The 22,493-nt window shown below is 40.7% G+C and overlaps 1 protein-coding gene across 1 annotated transcript in view; it reads right to left on the minus strand.

The window, feature by feature from the left end:
* LOC101847336 (nuclear pore complex protein Nup214) overlaps positions 1 to 22,493 on the minus strand; it is a gene marked incomplete in the record, with an annotated part of 78,699 nt that overhangs the window by 53,513 nt on the left and 2,693 nt on the right. The window contains 8 exon segments of the mRNA XM_013082099.2: positions 1,193 to 1,319; positions 2,133 to 2,202; positions 4,024 to 4,121; positions 4,773 to 4,876; positions 6,670 to 6,798; positions 8,431 to 8,629; positions 13,729 to 13,955; positions 15,751 to 15,877. Coding sequence (XP_012937553.1) covers positions 1,193 to 1,319; positions 2,133 to 2,202; positions 4,024 to 4,121; positions 4,773 to 4,876; positions 6,670 to 6,798; positions 8,431 to 8,629; positions 13,729 to 13,955; positions 15,751 to 15,877 — 1,081 coding nt within the window.

Consider the following 22,493-nt stretch of genomic DNA (forward strand, 5'->3'; position numbering starts at 1 on the left):
GAACACAATATGGTCATATAAGTGCCAAAGAGTAGAGGTGTTACAAGAGTGAGTAACAAACACAAAAAAGAAGGATGAGAGATCAGAGTGATAGATGTTTGATAGGAAAAAAGGAGCAAACCACGCCAGAGCACCGACCAACCACCCACAACATTAGACAAGACACCAGCAGGTAATTTTTAGGACCAATATAAAACACTCTATGGAACATTACAGAAAGTAAAGAAAACTTGCGCTTAACACTACATGGCACTGGACAGAAGGGTAAGGGTTGCTGGATCGATAACAACAATTAACGACCAATATATAACCTGTACCACACACTTTTCAAAAGCAACAAAACAGCAAAATGGGCAGGGCTATAACAGAGCACAAACTACAACATAACCAATCATCTGTCAGCTGAGGGAATAACAAACTACAACATAACCAATCATCTGTCAGCTGAGGGAATAACAAACTACAACATCACCAATCATCTGTCAGCTGAGGGAATAACAAAGCACAAACTACAACATAACCAATCATCTGCCAGCTGAGGGAATAACAAACTACAACATAACCAATCATCTGCCAGCTGTTCACATGTACCATGCCCAAAATTTTGATTAAAAAAAAAAATTGCTGTTTCTTTATCTGTGGTATCAGTCGCATGTACTCCAGAAATATTTGATTCAGATTCAAATTCTAAATCTTGAAAAAAGTCAGATTTGAGACATTTAGGTACTTTTGCAAAAATAAGTTGTGTACATTTTTTTCTCTTTTTTGTTTTTAGCTTTAGTAGAGGTTTTACGGCGCTTGCAACTGCATAAGGTCATATGAGCGCCAGAAGATTAGAGGTGTTACAAGAGAGTAACAAACATAAAAAAGAAGTAGGGGAGATAAGGACGATAGATGTTTCATAGGAAAGAAGAAGCAAACCACACCAGAGCACCCGCCAACCACCCACACATTTTTTTCTCTTAAATGCAGATGATCATACATATTTTTTAAAAAAGAAGGAGCAAACCACTTGGTAAGAGTTTCAAGGCACTTGCAACACAATTAGATCATAATAAGTGCTAAAGGTTAAAGGTGTTACTTGAGAGTAACATACAAAGAAAAGAAAGCGGAGAGATGAGGACCATCGATGTTTGATAGGAAAGAAGGCGCAAACCACAGCAGAGCACCCGCCGACCACCCACGCACGTACTTAGCACAACGTCCTTCTGCGGCGAGTAGTCCACGGCCAGACCATTCGGGTACGAGTCGTTCTTGTCGTCTGTCAGCGGCAGCTCAGCCCTTGAGCAGTCCTCCAGGTTCCAGTGCTCCCAGTTCACCTGAGGCGAGCCAGTCAACCAATCAACAAAAACATCACCTGCTAACCACCCATTAAGTGCCTTTAGTTTAGAGAAACTGAGTTTTTATTTCAAGACCACAACAGCAGGAAGAACAAACTGTTTCTGTTTTAGTAAAGGTTTTACGGCGCTCGCAACTGCATACGGTCAAATGAGCGCCAGAAGTTTAGAGGTGTTACAAGAGAGTAACAAACATAAAAAAGAAGGAGGGGGAGATAAGGATGATAGATGTTTGATAGGAAAGAAGGAGCAAACCGCACCAGAGCACCCGCCAACCACCCACGAAGAACAAATAAACAAGGCTCTGTTTAGTTAAAGTAAGAGTTTTACAGCACTTGCGATACAATAAGGTCATACAAGTGCTGAAGATTAGAGGTGTTACAAGAGAGTAACAAACACAAAAAAGAAGGGGAGATAAGGACAATACATATTTGATGGGAAAGAAGGAGCAAACCACACCAGAGCACAAACCAACCACCCACAATTTTAAACAAGGTTCTCCTACACTAATACAGAGGTAAAAAGATAAAACACAAAAAAGAAGGAGAGATAAGGACGATACAGAGGTGAAAAGATTAATGTTTTTATGCATTCTGGATTCAGAAAATAATAGGGTAACACCAAGAAAGTCACAACTGCAAATTTATTTTTATTCCCAAAAGAAAAATCAAATCCATAGATAAATTAAATCTTTTGAAGCCAAATTTTAAAAAATTATTAAAAAACAAAAAAATTTGAACAAATTACTTCCATAATTTCCAATTAACGAGCAAAACCATATAAAAAAAGTCACACCTTGTCATCCAGATTTTTACCAACAACAGTGGTTTCCGTGGCATTGCTTGATGCCATAAGAATCATTTCCCTGGGGGAGACAGACAATATATATAAACAAAAACAAAAGCACACACACAGATATATGTATATATATATAAAATGAACTATGAGTAAAATGAACATCAATTTATTCATTACAATTAACAACAAAAGGCATTGGTTTCAGTTTAATTTAGAGTTTTACGGCACTTACAACACAATCAAGTCATATAAGTGCCGATGGCATTAGTTTCCCTTTGTCAAATATTCATACTATCTGTGTAAACTTCAAGGAACATATGGTCGCTTTTAAGCTCAAGGGGGCTATCCCGAAAAATGCTGTTTTGAGAAAATCCAAGGTAAAATTTTTGCCCCTTGTTCAGTTTCTTTAAAAGACAAGGAGAGTTTTCTCTCTAACCAAACAAATATACACACCAACGAAACCAAACTTCTCCTATAGGTAGGTACATATCCACTTTTGGTGTAGGTAAAGATTTCTGGAAACCCCCGAAATCTGGGTTAGCCCGCTTGTCCTTAAAAGCGACCAAATATATATACAGTCGAACCTGCTCTAATGGCCACCAGTACAAAACAATCACTTGCACAAATGGCCACTTTCAATACCTCCCCCCGCATTTTTTAAAACATTTTATTGACATCGTGACAGACTGCCACTTTTCCCCTCGACAACCGGTGCCCATTTTGGACAATTTCACCTGTATGTCCTTTAGTCTGTAACAGTCTATAGAAAGATTTAAACAGCTCCTCAAAGTAACAGCATTCTACTAACACAGTAACAGCAACACATTTCACCCCACCACTTCTAATGCTCAAAAGGAAGTCTGTAACAGTCTATAAAAAAGCTTTAACAGCTTACGAGTCAAGTGTTCTGAAAGTGATAGCATAACTCCAAGCCAGTAACAACAACACAAGTCACTCATAACTCCTGAACAAAGTTTGTATCATTCTATCAAAAAGGCCTTAACCCCTTCACTGCCGGCTATGAGCTACATAGCCTTGCCGAGGAAAATTGCTCCAATTACTTTTACTACAAGCGTCACATACAGCCCCTAACTCAGAAACTCAATTGAAATCATTATCATCACTGTTACAGTCATTCATAATTTCGTCTAGAACTTCTGCAGCTCAAAAGGAAGGTTGATAGACTGGTCTGTAGGATGCCATTGCAAAAAGCAAAAAAAAACCAAAAACTCGTAAACACAACTCAGAACGTCAACACTTCACTTCTTCAAAACAATGAAAATGACGCTCAGATTCACGGGAGACTACTGTATTATCAATGAGGATAAGTCATGACACAGTTTTGTCCCTTTAAACAGTGGAAAATTACCCTAAAAATGACTTCATCATTGGCCCACCGAATCAGCGGGCACATGGCACAGGGAAGCACTTCTTGGCCTGCATGGGACAGTGAAGGGGTTAACAACTTACTCCTGGCCGGGGCAGTGAAGGGGTTAACAACTTACTCCTGGCCGGGGCAGTGAAGGGGTTAACAACTTACTCCTGGCCGGGGCAGTGAAGGGGTTAACAACTTACTCCTGGCTGGGGCAGTGAAGGGGTTAACAACTTACTCCTGGCCGGGGCAGTGAAGGGGTTAACAACTTACAGGTAAAGTGTTCTGAAAGTGATAGCAATAATCCAAGACAGTCACAACAACATATTTCTATCACCATTTTCGAATGAACTAAATAAGTCTGTGACACTCTACATTTACTTTACTTTTCCGATCCACCGGGTCTAGCCCTTCGGCCTGGAACACACTATAAAAAGGCCTCAACAGCTTATGAGTCATACATTCAGAAAGTAATAGCGTAACTCCAACACAGTCACAACAATAGATTTCACTTACCACTTCTGGACAAAGTGGAAAAAGTATTTCGGTTTTCTCGATTCACCATTCCCATAGCAAACATCTTCAAAGTTTATGTACGTGGTATTATTCTCCTTCTGCAAAAGACAAAAAGAAGAAGGAAAAAAAATGAATTCATAACTGTCACCTCTAGTCAGTCCCCCACTCCCACTGTCCCCTGCATCTTTCCCTGCCACAACAACCACCACCAGCAAAATCATAAATCATAAAATTATATTTTTTCTGAGATACTGTGCACCAGCCTCTACGAACGCCCACACAATTTCAACAAACCATTCAGCCTGCACTATCCTTCTAAATATCTCATTCTAAATCTTGTCAACTTTAGTAACCCCCACTGACATAAGAGGCACAAGATCTTGTCAGTTATTCCTTTTTGCGCAAGTTATCTGCAGCTTGCACTGTCAGCTTCCCAGGAAGCCCGTTTCTGAATTATATTCTACGGTCTGCTGGGGTATTAATAGTTGTAAAGCACTTAGAGCATGCTGTAGAGCATGAATATGCACTATACTGTATCAATACAATTATTATTGTCGTTATTATTATTATTGCAATCATTATAAGGAACAAACTGTACCAGAGTCAATGGGACAGACCAAGAAAATAATTTACAAAAATCAGAGAACTTTGACAAAAAGAAGACAGGGGCACAGTAGCGTAAACAAATGGCTTTTTTTTGGGGGGGGGGGGTTCGCTCAAAAACATACAACAAGCAGTATACAACATACGTTTGAGGAAGTCATCACCACAGATGGCTGATCTGCGGGTGGCGCTCCTGCCTGGAGAAATGCAGCCATGAAAACGTATGTCGATTGCCACACCACATCCACGGCTGAGAAACGAAAAAAAAAAAAAAAATTTTTTATCCACAATCCCATTACTGCAAGCTTTTGAAAACTAAAGATAAAAAACCAGACTTTACCCATGCAGCAGGTCAAGATGGTGGGCACTGGACAAGCCCTCCAAACCCTTCACGCACACTTTTCTTTTGTGATTTCAATAAATTCAGGCTATTCAAAATAGACCTGCAGCAAAAGATTTCTCCAACAGACTTATGGGCTTCATTTCCTTTTTTAATTTACAAATCAACAGACTTATGGGCTTCATTTCCTTTTTTAATTTACAAATCAACAGACTTATGGGCTTCATTTCCTTTTTTAATTTACAAATCAACAGACTTATGGGCTTCATTTCCTTTTTTAATTTACAAATCAACAGACTTATGGGCTTCATTTCCTTTTTTAATTTACAAATCAACAGACTTATGGGCTTCATTTCCTTTTTTAATTTACAAATCAACAGACTTATGGGCTTCATTTCCTTTTTTAATTTACAAATCAAGTTCTTGAAAGTTCATAATTTTTTTTTCAGAATCCGCCAGTCCACAAGGAACAATACTTTAAAACAACGAACATACATTATCCAATACTAAAGTAGAGTTCCCTACTCCAGCCCTAAACATACATTACATACATTACTTTTTATATTCTGGTTGGCAGCTACATACACCCCGCAGGCACACACTACACTGACCGAGCAGCAACTGCTTTTCAAAAATGGACTGGATGTCAGTGGTCTCGTGATTAGGCTCTCAGACTCTAAACCACAAGGTCGCACGTTCAAATCCTGCCAGCGGCAATCACTTTTTTGGCTCAACACCTTTATGTCCATTTTTTTAAAAACACTCCTGTATGGATTTCATTCTAAAAACATTCAATTATGACATACAAAATGTAAATGTGTCAAAATGCTGTGGAAATAGGCGCTTGTCAATTTTTGGTCATGTGGAGTTATTGGTGTTATGTGAAAGCTGATTTATTTGCCTTGAAGATATTTTGTGATAGAAGGAAGAGAGGATGCCTGGCTTCAGTAGTGAGAAAATGGTCGCCAAAGTTTGGTAACTACAATAGCTAAAGAGTCTTTGAAAACTGAAAAATGACATATTTGGTTCCTTTAATCAATGTTTTTCAGTAAAATTTCAAATGGAAATAAAAAATAAAAATTCAATTCAACTTTCCAAACTGGAGGTAAAATGACTGTTTCTCTGATTTCTTTATTTTGACGAGCGCCAGATTTCACCATGCTGATACACAAATATGCAGTTTCTAAGGACACCCAAACTTTGGAATTCACCAAACTTTGGGAGCCATTTTCTTGATAATTTTCATTCTGACACCAGGAGAACCAACCCATCTCCTTCAATCTCAAGTAACTCAACTTCTATTCAAAATAGTTTGGTGTCTTTTTCATCAAAAGCTAGAAAAGTAAACAAGCTGCAAGATGAAACCAATAACTTTATGCACCTAAACATTGGCGAGTGCCTGATTCCACCGTGTCACGACACATATATGAAGCGTGCTGACAAAATGAGTTACTTCTCGGATCCAAGCCTCATGGAAATAGATGCATCACGCTATTAGGTGCAGTTTTTACATTTTATAAGTATGGAATAATAAAAGGTACGTTATACAAAAAGAATGTGGCATCAATAGAAAATCTACTAATCTGACCCTATAGTGTGGACTTTTGGCCAATATTTCCGTTTGTGGATTGCGAGAAGTAACTTATTTTGTCGGCACACTTCACATATTTTCCCTGACAGAGATACCGACACCCAAACTTTACCTGCATGAGGTCCGTTCAGAACGTTGGGACACGGCCACTGCCTTTTCTCCACCATGATGTGGTCGTACTGAGTGAAGCTGCCGTCTTTTTTCCCTACAAGGAGTTGCTTGCCTTTGGGACTCCAGCAGACTAATAAAAAAAACATAAATGGGAGAAAAAAAAGGAGAAATAAAAAAATGTCAGCAAATATTTTTCTATTGTCCCTTCAAACAAAACATTATTGGGAGAAGAAAAAAAAGGAGAACAGACGTAAATATTCCATCTTGAAAGAAAGCCAAACCAATCAATTTTCTTCTTTAATTTAGTTTAGGAAGTTTTACAGCAATTACAACACAAACAGGTCATATGAGTGCTGATGATTAAATGTGCTGCAAAAGAGTAACATACAAAAGAAAGAAGTAGAAGAGATAAAGATAACAGATGTCTGATATAAATGAATGGGCAAACCACACCAAAGCACCCGCCAACCATCTACAAATATTTTGTATTATTCCTTTAAAACGCTTATGATTTCTTAAACAAGGGGCTGTGTATGTGTGTGAAATGAGACAATATCAATTCCCTTAATCCTTAAAAAAGTCAAATCTACCGTCCACATCTTCTTTTTTTTTTTTTTTTTTTTTAATAGTAGAGGGTTTTACGGCGCTCGCAACTGCATAAGGTCATATGAGCGCCAAGGGGTGGGTGTCAACAGAGAAGTCCTAACAGGGAATCAGACTTAGACTGCTCACCTCTCTAGCTTCAACAGCACAAGGTCTGCTTCGACTATCAAGGCACCCCAAAATAGCAGGTCACAAGAGAGTGACAAACATACAAAAGAAGTTGAGGAAAATGACAATAGTAAGGATTACGAAAGAAAAAGCAGCAGTTCCCTGTTTTAGATCAGGCACAGGTATGAGCGTGACATGATGAATCAGCCCATTTACAATTCTACTGTGCTTGAACAAGAAATGTCCCCCCTTTGGGAATGGCCTAAAGACACTGCAGTCAGTGGCACTGCCCCGGGGGGGGGGGGGGGGGGGTCTTCTATCTCCATGGTCAACGCAAGCCTGACATACATTGTAACACTGACACAGCATGAGCAGAACAGACACAGGACTACAAATTAACCAACCTTCCCCCCAAAAAACACAAACAAACAAAACAATAAACAAACCGATTATGAGAATGACGTAACACCAGCCAACACTTAGAGCAAGGCGGGTGGTTGGCGGGTGCTCTAGTGTGGTTTGCTCCTTTTTTCCTATAAAATATATATCATTCTTATCTCTCCTTTTCTTCGTACATTATTTTACTCTCTAGTACCATTTTTGATCCTCGGCACTTATGTATGTACTAATAGTGTTACAAGCTCTGATATACTCTTACTAAAACTAAAACTAAATTCCATAAACCTCTTACTATAACTATAACTAAATCTAAGTTCCATAAAATTCTTACTAAAGCTAAAACAGAGTTCCATTAAAACTTATTAAAACTAAGTTCCATGAAACTCTTACTAAAATTAAAACTCAGTTCTGTACAACTTACAAAAACTAAAACAAACTTCCATAAAACTTCATCATCATCCAGTGCCAGATCTGCGACAGACATCGGCGATCATGATTTTCCATTCATTCCTTTGCTCGGATGCTCTCAGAAAAGCTACGTTTCCCTGATCTTTCCCTGTTACCCATAAAACTTACTAAAACTAAAACTAGAGTTCCATGAAATTCTAACTAAAACTTAAAACTACAAAAAAAAGCCAACAAAGCAACTTACAGCAAGTAGCGGCCACAGTGGAGGGCAACGAGGCGACAAGCACCGCCCTCTCCTTCACCTCCAGCAGCTGGACAGAGCCATCAGAGAGGCACAGGGAGAGCAGGTTGAAGAAGGCGGGGTTCCAGGCCGAGTCCACCACGCAGGCTGAGGGGGCGGCCTGCAGGCGAGTCTGCGTGAACGGCCCCGGGATGGCACAGTTCTGAAGGAAGATGATCGAGCATGTTCAACCCTATCCGTACGCCCTGGGGTCATTTTGTACCCCCCGGGTTGTATTCTTCACATTTTAGAATACTTCTAGAGTGAAGATCTCTTTGAAACTTTTTGTATTTCTCTAAATATCATTTTGACAGACTGCTATGTAAAGTGTATAGTGTGACAGACAGCTATGTTATGTAAAGCGTATTGATCGGATTAATGAGTAAATTTCCTCTTTGGAAAGTGGTGGCACAGAGTTCCCCACGTCGTATGGATACGATAGTAAAACATGAAGTTCGGATAGGGTTAAGTAAGAGTTTTACAGCACTTGCAAAACAATTAGGTCATATACAAGTGAGTGAATCAAATGAGGTAGTGCTTGATGAAGCCCACGAGGGACGCTCACTGTTTTTGGACACCTGAGTAGACATAAACGTCTTGAACATCTAGCTCTCAATGGAAAAATTGAAGGTAAATGAGGCAGGCGAAGGCCTAGACTAGAGCAACCTACTTAGGGAACCTAAACAAATGGGTAACGAGGAAAGATCAGGGAAAAATAGCTTTTATAAGAGCATCCGAACAAAGGAATGAATAGAGAACCATGATTGCCGACATCTGTCGCAGACCTGGTCCTTGATGATGACGATGATAAGTAAGTGATGAAGATTAGTAGAACAGCTCTGAAGACAGATGACGAAGCTTATATTTTATAAAGAGTTTTACAGCACTTCCAACACAAACAGGTCATGTAAGTGCCAAAGATTAGAGGTGATACCAACGAGTCACACAAACAAAAGAGGGGAGAGAGAAGGAGAACAGATATTTCATGGGAAAGAAGGAATAAACCACACCAGAGCGCCTGCCAACCACCCACTACAGAGCTTTATAAATGACAGTAGACTGCTCAAAATGGACTGCTTGTCTTTTATCCATGACAAAATCCTGAAAGACTTTTTCGCAGAAAAAGTACGCACCACCAGAAGAGATAGAAGGCCTAAGAATCTTGTTTGAAGATCTTAAGTAAAAAAGCAGAGACCTACAGAGGCACGAAAGAAGGTGTACCAGGAGAAAAGAGAGAAAAAGGGAATGTGAACAATTTCTGAAGAATCCTTATGAAGCAGCCAAAAAACTGTTCACAGAGGCACGGAGTGGTAAATTGGAATGTACGAAAGAGGAACTCGATGCTTATGTTAAGCAGACGTACAGCGATTCAAGAAGAGAAGAACCGCTTCCTTATATGAGAGGCCTGAAGCGTCCAGCTGCCCCCGTCGTCAAATATTACCTGGGACCAATTAGAGAGAAAGAAGTAGATGAGTTCGTAAAAAAAGCAAGAGCAAAAAGTGCACCTGGAGGAGATGGCGTGTCTTATAAGGTGTTCAAGTATTGCGACACGCTGAGACACACCCTCTTTGAGATGCTAAGAGGCCTTTGGAAAGACAAAGAAATCGTCAAAGATTGGTGCAAAGCGGAGGGCGTGTATCTACCCAAAGAACAGAATGCAAAGGAGATAGGACAGTTCAGACCTATTTCAATCATCAACGTGACGTACAAGATCTTTATGGGAATACTTGCAAAGAGGACTGTAGCATATTTGCAAAGTAACGGCTATGTGGATGAAACGGTACAGAAAGCCGGGGTACCAGGGATCCCAGGCTGCATCGAGCATGCTTTCACCATTTGGGACACAATCCAAGAGGCCAAGAAAAACAAGGAAAGTTTAAACGTAGTGTGGTTGGATCTGGCGAATGCCTATGGGTCTGTTCCCCATAAATTGCTGATGAAGGCAATGGATTTTTTCTACGTCCCACAAGAGGTGCAAAACATTATGAGAGAATACTATAGTAACTTCCAGATGCGATTCTCAACCGCAAATTTCACAACGGAATGGCACCGACTAGAGATTGGGATTGCAGCTGGCTGCTCTATATCGGTCATCTGGTTCATCCTGGTAATGGAGATGCTACTGAGATCTGCAGAATGCTGTGAAGAAGAAGCAAAGGTGAGATCACCAAAGAAAGCCTTTATGGATGATGTGACCCTACTGACAAGAGATGGAGACACAATGCAAAGTGTGTTGAATCGGCTCGATAAGCTTATCACCTGGGCCAGGATGAAGTTTAAAGCTAAAAAGTCTAGAAGCCTGACTATTAACAAAGGAAAACAGAAGCAACTGAAGTTCACAATTGCAGGGGAGCAAATGCCCACAGTAAAAGAACAACCCGTGAAAAGTTTGGGTCGGTGGTACTCAGGAACTCTGTCTGATAGGAGTCAAGGCGTGGAAATCATGAAGCAGGCTGAAAATGGGCTGAAAGCAATTGACCAGACAAAGCTTCCAGGAAAGCACAAGATATGGTGTCTACAGTTTGCCCTCTACCCTCGATTGGCGTGGCCACTGACAATGTATGAAGTTGCTTTGTCAAGAGTTGAGATGATCGAAAGAAAGTGTAACAGCTACATCAGGAAGTGGCTGGGGCTACCCCGTACCATTAACACGTCATCCCTGTACAGACATAGAGGTGCGCTTCAACTACCTCTAACATCAATCGTGGAGATCTACAAAGCAGGCAAGATTAGAACCGTTTTGATGTTGAGAGAATCAAGGGATAAGGAGATCAGTGGAAAACCTCCAGATGTCAAAACAGCCAGAAAGTGGAAGGCAGAAGTTGCAGCTAACGAGATCATCTCTGCATTGGAGCATGGGGACATTGTCGGTCCAGCGCAACCTGACAGATTAGGGCTAGGTAATGGCGACTTTAGACCTTTCAGGAAAATGTCTCAGCGAGACAGAAGAAAAGCTGCAACAAGACATATGCAAAAGATGGAGGCAGAGAGGCGAGAAATTCATCTCATCCAGTGTAGCCAGCAAGGACAAATGACCAGATGGGAAGAGCAAGTAGTGGAAAGAAAAGTCGGGTGGAGTGACATCTGGAAGTGGAATACATCAAGGCTGAGCTTTCTTCTCCGGTCTACGTATGATGTTCTGCCTTCACCGGTGAACCTTGTCAGATGGAAGGTACAGGAGGACAACAAGTGTAGATGCGGTAAGCTAGGAACCATGAAGCATATTTTGTCAAACTGCAACCTAGCTCTTAACAGATACACCTGGAGGCACAACGAGGTGTTGAAAGTGCTCACGAAAATGGCGACACAACAGGTGGAAGAAGGAAAATATGCCCCCAAGATACAGAAGCATGGACCCACCAAGATTGCGTTCGTTCCGCAAGGAAGCAAGGTTGCCAAAAGAAAGAAAGCGAACGAAGCCATGAAAGACCAGAGCGGAGGCACATGGGAAGTAGCTGCTGACTTAAAAGGCTTTGAGAGATTCTTCCCCATTCCAACTACGAAAAAGCCAGACATTGTGTTATGGGAGGAAAAAGACAAAGAGGTACACTTGGTAGAGCTCACGGTGCCCCACGAGGACAATATCTATGCCGCTCATGAGCGGAAAGAAAACCGTTACGAGGCACTCGTCGAACAATGTGAGGAGGCAGGATGGAAGGCAACCCATTTTCCGGTAGAGGTAGGATGCAGAGGTTTTGTAGCAACAAGCGCCCGTAAGTGGATGAGAGTGGCAGGACTTACTGCAAAGAAAAGCAACGAACTCACAAACTCCCTTCAGGAGACAGCAGAGAAAGCCAGTCATTGGATCTGGTTGAAGCGAGAGGACTCAAGCTGGAATGAATCCTAAAGTTGGCAGCAGAGGAAAACAGTCGAACTAACATGGAGACCTCACATCGGTGAGGGGGCTCGGTGCGTCAGAAAAGCTGTAGAGAGGAAGAGCCCGAAACAGCGACGCATTCTCTCCTGATGATCTCCATGCTAGTCCGGGATACGGAGCGTTCGACGGTGAGCAGTGCATACGGCTGTTTAGACTACGTACGTCATACAACCAATCATCATCATTGCCTTTCTCACCTTAGGTCAGGGTATAGACCAAAGACAAACCCTTTCCACCTTTCCCTATCCTGGACTACAATCAATAGCATGGTAAAAATAATCAATGATTCGGCAATGGACATTACTTTTTTTAAATGGTCAAATATGGATGTTTTTCCAGTATCATTGTACAAAATGGTCAAACTAAGGACTCATCTTGAAAAGGGTCTACTGACGACACTATCTCGGCAAAATCTTACTTATTCAATCAACAGCCATGACCTCTGGCACTCTATCAAGGCAAATATCTCAGCCCACTCAGTTCAAGCAAAAATTCCGTTTTCATAACATAAATATTCAAGTTAATCAAAAGATTATTCAAGAGATAACAAATGTGACACTGAACAGTGTCAAAATCAAAGGTGCGGCAATTTTATGTCTCATAGCCTTGTTAAAAAATGACCGGACAGACCAATTCCAAATTTGACTTTTAAAAAAATATAAAAAATCTCTTTAGGTTTTATGGCACTTGCAACTGCAAGGCCAAATGAGCACCAAGGGGTGGATGTCAACATAGAAGTTCTTACAGGGAATCAGACTTATTCTGCTCACCGCTCTAGCTTCAACAACACAAAGTCTACTTCGACTATCAATCAAGGCACCCCGGATATAGTGGGTCATAAGAGTGTGACAAACATACAAAAGAAGTAAAGGACAAAATGACGATAGTAAGGATTAGGAAAGAAAAAGCAGCATTTCCCTGTTGCAGTAAAGGCACATGAGCATGACATTGATGAATCAGCCCATTTACAATTTACAATTTCTACTGGGCATAAGAACATATTAATGTCCCCCCTTTGGGAATGGCCTAAAGACATTTGACTATGAATTCTTCAAAGTGACAGAAAAAGAAAAATAGACCAGCACTTTTAGAGGTGTTCCATCGGGACCACAATCCCACAGCTCATCACCTTGTCCAGATTTGATTTGATTGAGTAGGTGTTTTACGGCACTATTGACTCAATTTTGGCCATTACAGTGCCAATAGGTTTCACCGCAATAAATCTAGGATCATGTCACGTTTTAGTAAGAGTTTTTCGGCGCTCGCAACTGCACACGGTCATATCATCATCATCATGATAAAAGGACGGACAGACATTTATAAAATTTTTGTAAATATGGTAAAGACTGTATATACTCTGACAACAATAACTATATATAATTTACCTTGTCCAGAAATGCCCGGACGTCGTACAGCAGAACATCCAGCTGACCCACTTCCTTGACGATGACCGCCAGGGTTTTCCCATCACCGCTGCAGTCCAGCGACAAAACGGGCGAGTTCAGAGGGACGTTGTACTGCAGTGGGATGTCCGAGATGACCACTTTCGTCCTTTCTTTCCCCAGCTTCTCATCAATGGCCATCAGCTCCGAGGTTTTGACAGCGTAGAAACCTGCAGAAATTGTCAACGGAGAAATTGACTCGAGATACAGTGGGAATTACAAACCGAAGAAGGGTACCAATTGTAAAGGAGGAAAAGTGGTTGTCTTAGACAGGAGGGCAACTCACACACTGTCATAAAAATGCTTTAAAAAAAAAAAAAGGCAAGGGTTAATGAGAAGTGGCCACTTGTACAGGTGATTGCCTTATTCATAATACAGGTAGCCATTACACAAGACTCAACTGCATAGTCCAACCTGCTCTAATGCTGTCAAAGACAACCACTTCTGCACAAACAATTGTGAGGAAGCGTGGTGGAATCAGGCTCTCGTCAAAATAATCAAAGAGAAGAAACTTGCATTTTTCCGCAGGTTTGTGAATTTTTATCAAATTTTTGTTTTTTGGCTCAACACCTTTCAAGCCCATTAAAGGACTCATTTCTGTGTAGATTTTTCTGAAAAACGTTGATTAAAGGCACAAAAAATGTAAATGTTCAGTTACCACAGACTCTTAAGCTAAGGAAATAACTAATCTTTGGCGGCCATTTTCTCACTAACTTTACCTCTGAAAACAGGTGACCCCCACCTCTTTCATTCTCATATATCCCGACTTGTATTCAAGATCAATTGATACCTTTTTCATCCAAATAAAGACAAGTGAAAAAGCTTTAAGATGATACCAATAACTCTACATGCCCAAAAATTGACGAGAGCCTGATTCCACCACGCTGCCCCCCCCCCTTTTTTTATTTAACTTGATGTAAGTACAAAACAAGTGGAATTTATTAATTATTCATTTAGTATAATTAAATAATAAAACGACATTGTCCAGGGGGGACATTTGTCTCAAACGACTGATTTCCTCCTCCACAATAAGTAGCGATCTTAGACAATTTTGACTGCAGTTTGATACAAGAACCAAACAACACATTTCCATCAAATTAATTTCCTTGGCTTTATCAGAAAACAATTTTATTAAATCTGAGCCAACTAAAGCACAATTTCACACTCCACGCTCTCATGGTAAATTTTACATTTACAAACATACACTATGGCATCATCACTCAAATGTTCAGAACATACAACTTTCATGTAATAAGTATTTTCAGAATATATATATATATATCTTAAAATTATTATTCAATGTCTTTAAGATAAAAATTCTATACAGTATTACATTACACATCACAAACAAATATTTCTTGTTTCCTACATTACATACATGTGAGGCATCATGGTGGAATCAGGCACTCGTCAAAATAAAGAAATCCAAGAAACAAGCATTTTCCCGCCAGTTTGGTCATTTTTATCGAATGTTTTATTTTTGGCTCAACGTCTTTCATGTCCGTATAACAACACATTGTTAGGCTATTTTAATCAAAAAAGTTGATTAAAAACACAAAAAAGGGAAATTTTCAGTTTTCAAGGACTCTCAAGCTATTGAAGTTACCAAACTTCAGCCATTTTCTTGCTAATTTTATCGTGGAAACCAAGTGATCTCCACCTTCTTCAATTGCAGATATCTTGACTTCTATCCAAGATATATGGGAACTTTTTTCATCAAAAGCAATGCAAATGAAGAGGCTTTAAGATTATATTATTGATACCAATAACCCCATATATGCCTAAAAATTAACGAGCGCCTGATTCCACCACGTCATGACACGTGACACATATTGAATATTGTACAAATCACAAACGAATACAACACAATATATAAATATATATATAATATAAAGCTATAATATAAAGCCCAATCCAAACTATTCCACTCCTCAAACAAGTAAGGGCAATTAGTAAAAACGTTACCTTGTTTCGTGCCGTAAAAGAGTAATCCATACTGTGAGGAGCAGGCCAGGAGTTTCAGCCGGCTCGTGGAAACATCTGGATCCGGTGGAGCAATCCGAAATTTGCACAACTGGATGAACTCAAAGTCCTGAAATATATTTAACTTTACAAGCAATTTGCAAAAAATAAAAAATAACCCCAATGTATTCTCAATATTCTTTTAGAGAAGGTGCACCTCGTATTTTGTTACTTGCAACATTTTCCTGCTTTCTAACTCTACATAATGACTTCAGGAAACATTAATCATAGTTATAATCATTACAAACATCTGAACCAGAATTTTCAATGCTTGTTAAGTTTACACACATAATAACCTCACTTTAGGCAGTTTCCCAATTGTTATTGTTGCAGGCAAAATTAGCTACTCCATATCATTTGGTATATTTTGAGCAGTAAAGTCCAGCACTGATCCACACTTGAGTTGCAAGCAGAACAAACATGAGGAACAGTTTCTCACAAGTTATACAAAATGGCCAGGAGAGCATTCTTTCTACAGTCTAGTCTAGTGTTTCGTGACAGTGCACACATAGAGCGAATCATTATTCATTACGAAGTGACTATTTGGACTAAAGTCCGTTTAGATATACAGTCAAACCTGCCCTGACGGCCACCTCTATAAGACGGCCACTTTCCATTTCCCCCCTTTCTCTATTATTTAACTGTGTAAAACGGGCACCTGTCCAACCCGGCCGCGGCCACCATATTTTAACACACAAACCCTATCACACTAAGCAATAACACCTGTCTTAGACGGCCACCTTAGTGACTCCATTACGTTTTGTCATAAATTGTGCATTGGCCCCTGGCGTTGTGGGCGAGCCGTCATAATCAAATCACCTGTCGTTTTTGTAAGATAGTCCCTCCCACTGTTGACCAATAGGTACCCGGTAACAAATTTTCAGCTGCTGGTGAGGTAGGACGTGTGATCCTTCATAACCAATAGCCATATAATAAGCCCTGCCCACAACTCATACACAAATCATAAGTGAGATGAGTGGTCACTGTTTACCCAGTCTGTAACAAAGTAACAATGGACGTCAACATGAACTTGTCACAGAAGCGTCGCTCGTTCTCCGAGTGGTGGCGACCCATGTGTTTGTTTTACCATAGCACCAAAAAAAAAAGAAGAAAAAAACCCCCAGCGAAAACAACAACAATAACAACAATGTTGGCTATCTTCAGTTGGGTACTCAGAAAGGAATGGTTTGTTTTCTTCATCTTGATCAGTCCTGCCTAAGACGGCCACCAGTCTTATACGGCCACTTTTTTCCTTGACAATGGGTGGCCGTCTTACACAGGTTCGACTGTATTTGGACTCTGAATTGAGTCTAGCATGCCGTCCCTTCTGACTTCCGACCCTTGTTCCTAAATATTTCCAGCATTTATGACAAATTTTTCGATTGTAGTGATAACAATCGAGACGTGAGCTTTAATATCCAGTAACTAGATCTATCTAAACTGACCCTCCTTGCATCATTTAGTCTGAACAGAACAACCAAGTCGAGTAGCTATCTCACACTCTCGGCTTGCAGGGGGGAAGAGGTGCTGGGAAGAAGCCACGGCTGTTGATTTTGTGCGATGTGATTTTTAAAAAAATTATGTCCAGAAAAACTATAACACACAACAAAATGAAATTAAACATGTGGAAAGACAAATGGGGGTGGAAGTAATGATGATGCTGTAGTGGTGGTGGAAGTAATGATGATGCTGTAGTGGTGGTGGAAGTAATGATGATGCTGTAGTGGTGGCGGAAGTAATGATGCTGCTGTAGTGGTGGTGGAAGTAATGATGATGCTGTAGTGGTGGTGGAAGTAATGATGATGCTGTAGTAGTGGTGGAAGTAATGATGATGCTGTAGTGGTGGTGGAAAGACCCTGAGTTGTCAGTTACCATGTACTTAGACTTAGACACTGCCATTGGGCAATGAGAGTGCAGTCTTTTCACTTTTGAAAGTCCTAGTAGGTCATTCTAGTTCCAATTCTGGTTTTATGTAAAACCACCAGACGACAGTTATATTACGTAACCTCCTTATACTCACATTATAACTCCATCAAAAGCTCAGTCTGAATAAAGTAAACATTTTTTGGGACCCGGGTCCGAAGAGATAAAACCCATATTCGGACTAGAGTCCGAATTGATAAAAAATGTAATTGGACTCGGGTCCGAATATAGCTGGCCTATTCACTATGTACAAATTTCGGTGCAGGTAGTTTCCACCCCCCAATCATTAGAATCTATTCGCCGGTTTTGGCCCCAAGAGTAGGGGGGTTTCAGGCGCCCCCCTGACCTAATAATAACATGGGGGGGGGTTTACGAAATTTACCATAATTTGATGTTTTGCAGAAGGTTTGATATCTTGGTAAATTTATAGAAACCCTCCCATCTCACAAAAGGTATTATTTTGTAGCATTTTAGTTTTTTGGGGGCCCTGAACACAATTTCGGCATTAAAAACGTCGCAAGCGGCAAAGGGTTAGATCGAGTTTAGATGTTATGTCACATTATGATTCTTTATTTTACACAAAACCTTGAGTGGAAATCTTTGAAGTCAAAACAAACAATTATGGGAAAACATTGTTGGTCAGTCGGGGGAGGAAAGGATTAAAAAAAAAAAAAACCTGGACCGGGATTCGATCCCACTCCTAATATATTAATTTACTCCTTCAAACGCAGACACGCTGTAATTTCGGCCATCAAAACTATCAACTGAATAAGGTAGATTAAGCTTTAATATTTTTACAGCACGGTTTCAACGCAACACCGATATATCTAGATCTAGATGTCGTTGTTTTACATGGGGGGACACCATCAATGAGGCGATCGGCAGAGGGTGGAAAATTTAAAAATTTAAGCTGAAGGAAAATTGGAAACACTGATCTACTAAGACAGAAGAACATGTAGGCCTATAGGATGTACTGTTGCATGGATAATTGTAGCAATTATTCGTACAATTGTATAGCAATTGTTCGTACAATGTAGTACGGATAACCAGACAGAGTTGTTTGCACAATTGTACGGATAACCACGGATTCTAAAATACATGTACTGTCAGTAAGGCACCTTTTGGTTTCGTCTCAAATACAGTCGAACCTGTTAAGACGGCCACCCATTGTCAAGGAGAAAAGTGGCCATATAAGACAGGCGGCCGTCTTAGGCAGGACTGATCAAGAGGAAGACAACAAACAATTCCTTCCTTTCTGAGGTCCCAACCGAAGGTGGTCGCATTGTTGTTGTTTTCTGGGTTTTTTCTTTCTTTTTTTTCTTAAATGTTGCTGCTTTCGTGCAAGGGTGACAATATTTATATATAACGAAATGTGTCAGGCAAGGAGGGCCGAGTGCTATGGTAAAACAAACACATGGGTCGCCACCACTCGAAGAACGAGCGACGCTTCTGTCACAAGTTCAATGTTGATGTCCATTGTTACTTTGTTACAGACTGGGTAAACTGTGACCACTCATCTCACTTACGATTTGTGTATGTTCTGCGCGGGACTTATGGGTTATGAGGGATCCCACGCCTACCTCACCAGCAGCTGAAAATTTGTCACCTATTGGTCAACAGTGGGAGGGGCCTACGCAACATGATTGGTTGGAGGGACAACCTAACAACAACGACGGGATTGGATAATGACGGCTCGCCCACAACGTCAGGGGCCAATGCACAATTTATGAGGAAACGTAATGGAGTCACTAAGGTAGTAAGCCTATTTTTTGCTTTTTGTCAGTCTAGCCATCATATAAGTACGAATAGCCCAGCTGTCTGGCCGTTATTAAAAGTATGGCTAGCCTGCCAGTCTACGGTCATTAACTTCATTAAGTATACTTCATCTAGCCTCTTCCTTTTTTTAAGGGAGTGTATATAGACCCGGTAACCGGGAACAAAGTCACGAAGTATACAGACCCGGTTGGGGACATCTTTTGTGATTTCGGAAAGTTTCAGCGCCCTCTTGGCTCAGGGTAGACCTAGGTTCTTCTAGATCTAGACGGAGAGACATAAATCATAGATCTAGTTTCGAGGCCTCGATCTAAATGAAGATTGCGGATGTCTTTTCGATGAACGATCATTTTTCCTCCGTTTTAGAGTTGGAGGAATCCAAAAGACAAGTTGAAGAAAAGAACAATGTCATAATTTCACTCGAGGAGTCACCCTCTATTTTTCTGTTCTCTCCCCCCTCTTTATATTAGTCTTTGTCTCTCTCTCTCTGTGTATTGCTCGCCTTGTCTTTCTCTTTGTTTATCTGTCTTTCTTTCTCCCCCACCTACTTTCCCACTCTATCTTTCTCTCGTTCCCACCTGTCAACTAGGGCAGGTGATATATTTGCTAGCACTTTCCCCTGTTCTCTACCCCCCTCCTCTCTCTCCTCACAGACACACACACTCTCTCTACCTCTACCGGATCTGGGCGCTGAAACTTTCCGAAATCAGAAAAGATTTCCCCTACCGGGTCTGTATACTTCGTGGTTTTGTTCCCGGTTAGGCAATCGGGTCTGTATACACTTCGTTTCTTTAATACTGACCAAGTATTTTCAGGGATCTAGAATCTAGATTTAAGAAGCCAAGGCCACGAAGAATGCCAAGATTTTAAGAACTTGACTGAAGCCTGAAGATGAAGTTCCGGCACTTTTCGGTAGTTCCAACCCCGCAATTCTTATTCGCCGGTATTGGGCATTGGGCCCAAGAGTAGGGTAGCCCCCTTGACCTAATAAAAAGTATGGTCGGGGTTTCAGAGGGGGAAGTGGCTATCCTCACCCAGGGTGAGAGTAAAAATACGATCGACCTCTCACCCCGGGTGAGACTTGCCACCGTTGGCTTTTCTCACCCCGTGTGAAACAAGGCCTGTTTTTCTTAATTTCGGAATACTTTCTATCGGTGTGGATGATTAAATGGACAAAACCAAAGAAACAATAACGTTATAGCACAAAAGTAAGCTAATTTGATCGTCTACAAAGATGCTATGGCTATTTCACTTTTCGAATCGAGCCGAACTACGCGGGTCGCCATTTTGTTTTGCCCGGAAGTTCTCGCAAGATCTACTCCTCCCCTCTTCTCTCTCTGTGTGTCTCTTTCTGAATACTGTCTATCGGTGTGGACACGATCAAATTTACCAAACAAAGTTAAAAAATGATGTTAAAACACAAAAGTAAATTAATTTGGCCGTCTACAAAGATGTTACGGCTATTTAACTTTTCGAATCGAGCCGAACTACGCGGGTCTCCATATTGTTTTGTCCGGAAGTTCTTGCGCTACTCCTCTCTCTCTCTCTCCACTGCCCACAGTAAAAATTGTACGCTTTAAGGCTAAGTAATAGTAATGGAACATTTGTTCACGGCACAGAATTCTACAATTTTTCTGTTATCACAGTGTAGAATTCTGTGGTTCAGGACGAACGCAAAATTGGTTGGCCTAGATCTATGCTATAACGGTGAACGCACACCGGGTGAGAATAGCCAAAAGACTCGCCTGTGTGAGAATAAAGGTAGCCCATGCCCCCCTGAATTTTACCAATATTTGATGTGTTGCAGTTTTGCTAGGTTTGATACCTTAGCTCGCCGCACATCAAACGTATAGATCTAGATCTAGGCTCAAATAAAAGGGGGGGGGTGGGAACTACCGAAAAAGCTCCAAGTTCCAGCTATTCAAGTATTCAGAGTAGGAAGTGGCTATTCTCACCCGGGGTAAGAATAAAAATATACGACCTACCTCTCACCCCGGGTGAGACTTGCCAGCGTAGGCTATTCTCACCCGGTGTGAAACAAAACCTGTTTTTCCTCATTTTGGAATAGGCTACTGTCTATCGGTGTGGATGTTCAAATTGATAAAAGCCAAGAAAAAATTACGTTAGCACAAAAGTAAGCTAATTTGATCGTCTTCAAAGATGCTATGGCTTTTTCACTTTTCGAATCGAGCCGAACTACGCGGGTCGCCATTTTGTTTTGCCCGGAAGTTCTCGCAAGATCTACTCCTCCCCTCTCTCTCTGTCTCTTTCTGAATACTGTCTATCGGTGTGGACATCAAATTGACCTAGATCTAGATCTAAACAAAGTTAAAAAATGATGTTAAAAAACAAAACTAGATCTAGATCTAGATCTAAATTAATTTGGTTGTCTACAAAGATGCTGCGGCTATTTAACTTTCCGAATCGAGCCGAACTACGCGGGTCGCCATTTTGTTTTGCCCGGAAGTTCTCGCGCTACTCCTCTCTCTCTCTTTCTCTCTCTCCACTGCCCACAGTCAAAATTGCACACTTTTAGGCTAACACTAACAAGTAGTAATAGACTCTAGATCTAGAATGTCTGTTCACAGCACAGAATTTTATAAGGCCGGCACTATTTCTCCGAACGTTCGGGAAAATAAAGCTACGCACTATTTCTCCGAACGTTTGGGAAAATACAGCTGGGCACTATTTCTCCGAACACTCTGAAATCACATCCTTTCCGCAAATTTCGGATATTATATAGATCTATAATTATAGTATAGGCCTACCAAAGATTGTTCGTATACAATATGGTTCAATCGGTCCCAAAAATGTCCGCATAAATATTTATAAAGAAATGCTACAGTTCCAAACAGTTTTTCGCTACAGATATGACGTGTTGCCTATTAAGGGTGCTGCTCTTAAACTTAATGTGTTGTGTTCACTCGTGTGCTGTCTAGATCTAGATATACGGAGGGTTATTGATAACGACACATAGAACTAGCATGGAT

The sequence above is a fragment of the Aplysia californica genome, unplaced genomic scaffold (assembly GCF_000002075.1).
Source record: "Aplysia californica isolate F4 #8 unplaced genomic scaffold, AplCal3.0 scaffold00158, whole genome shotgun sequence".
Classification (NCBI taxonomy): domain Eukaryota; kingdom Metazoa; phylum Mollusca; class Gastropoda; order Aplysiida; family Aplysiidae; genus Aplysia; species Aplysia californica.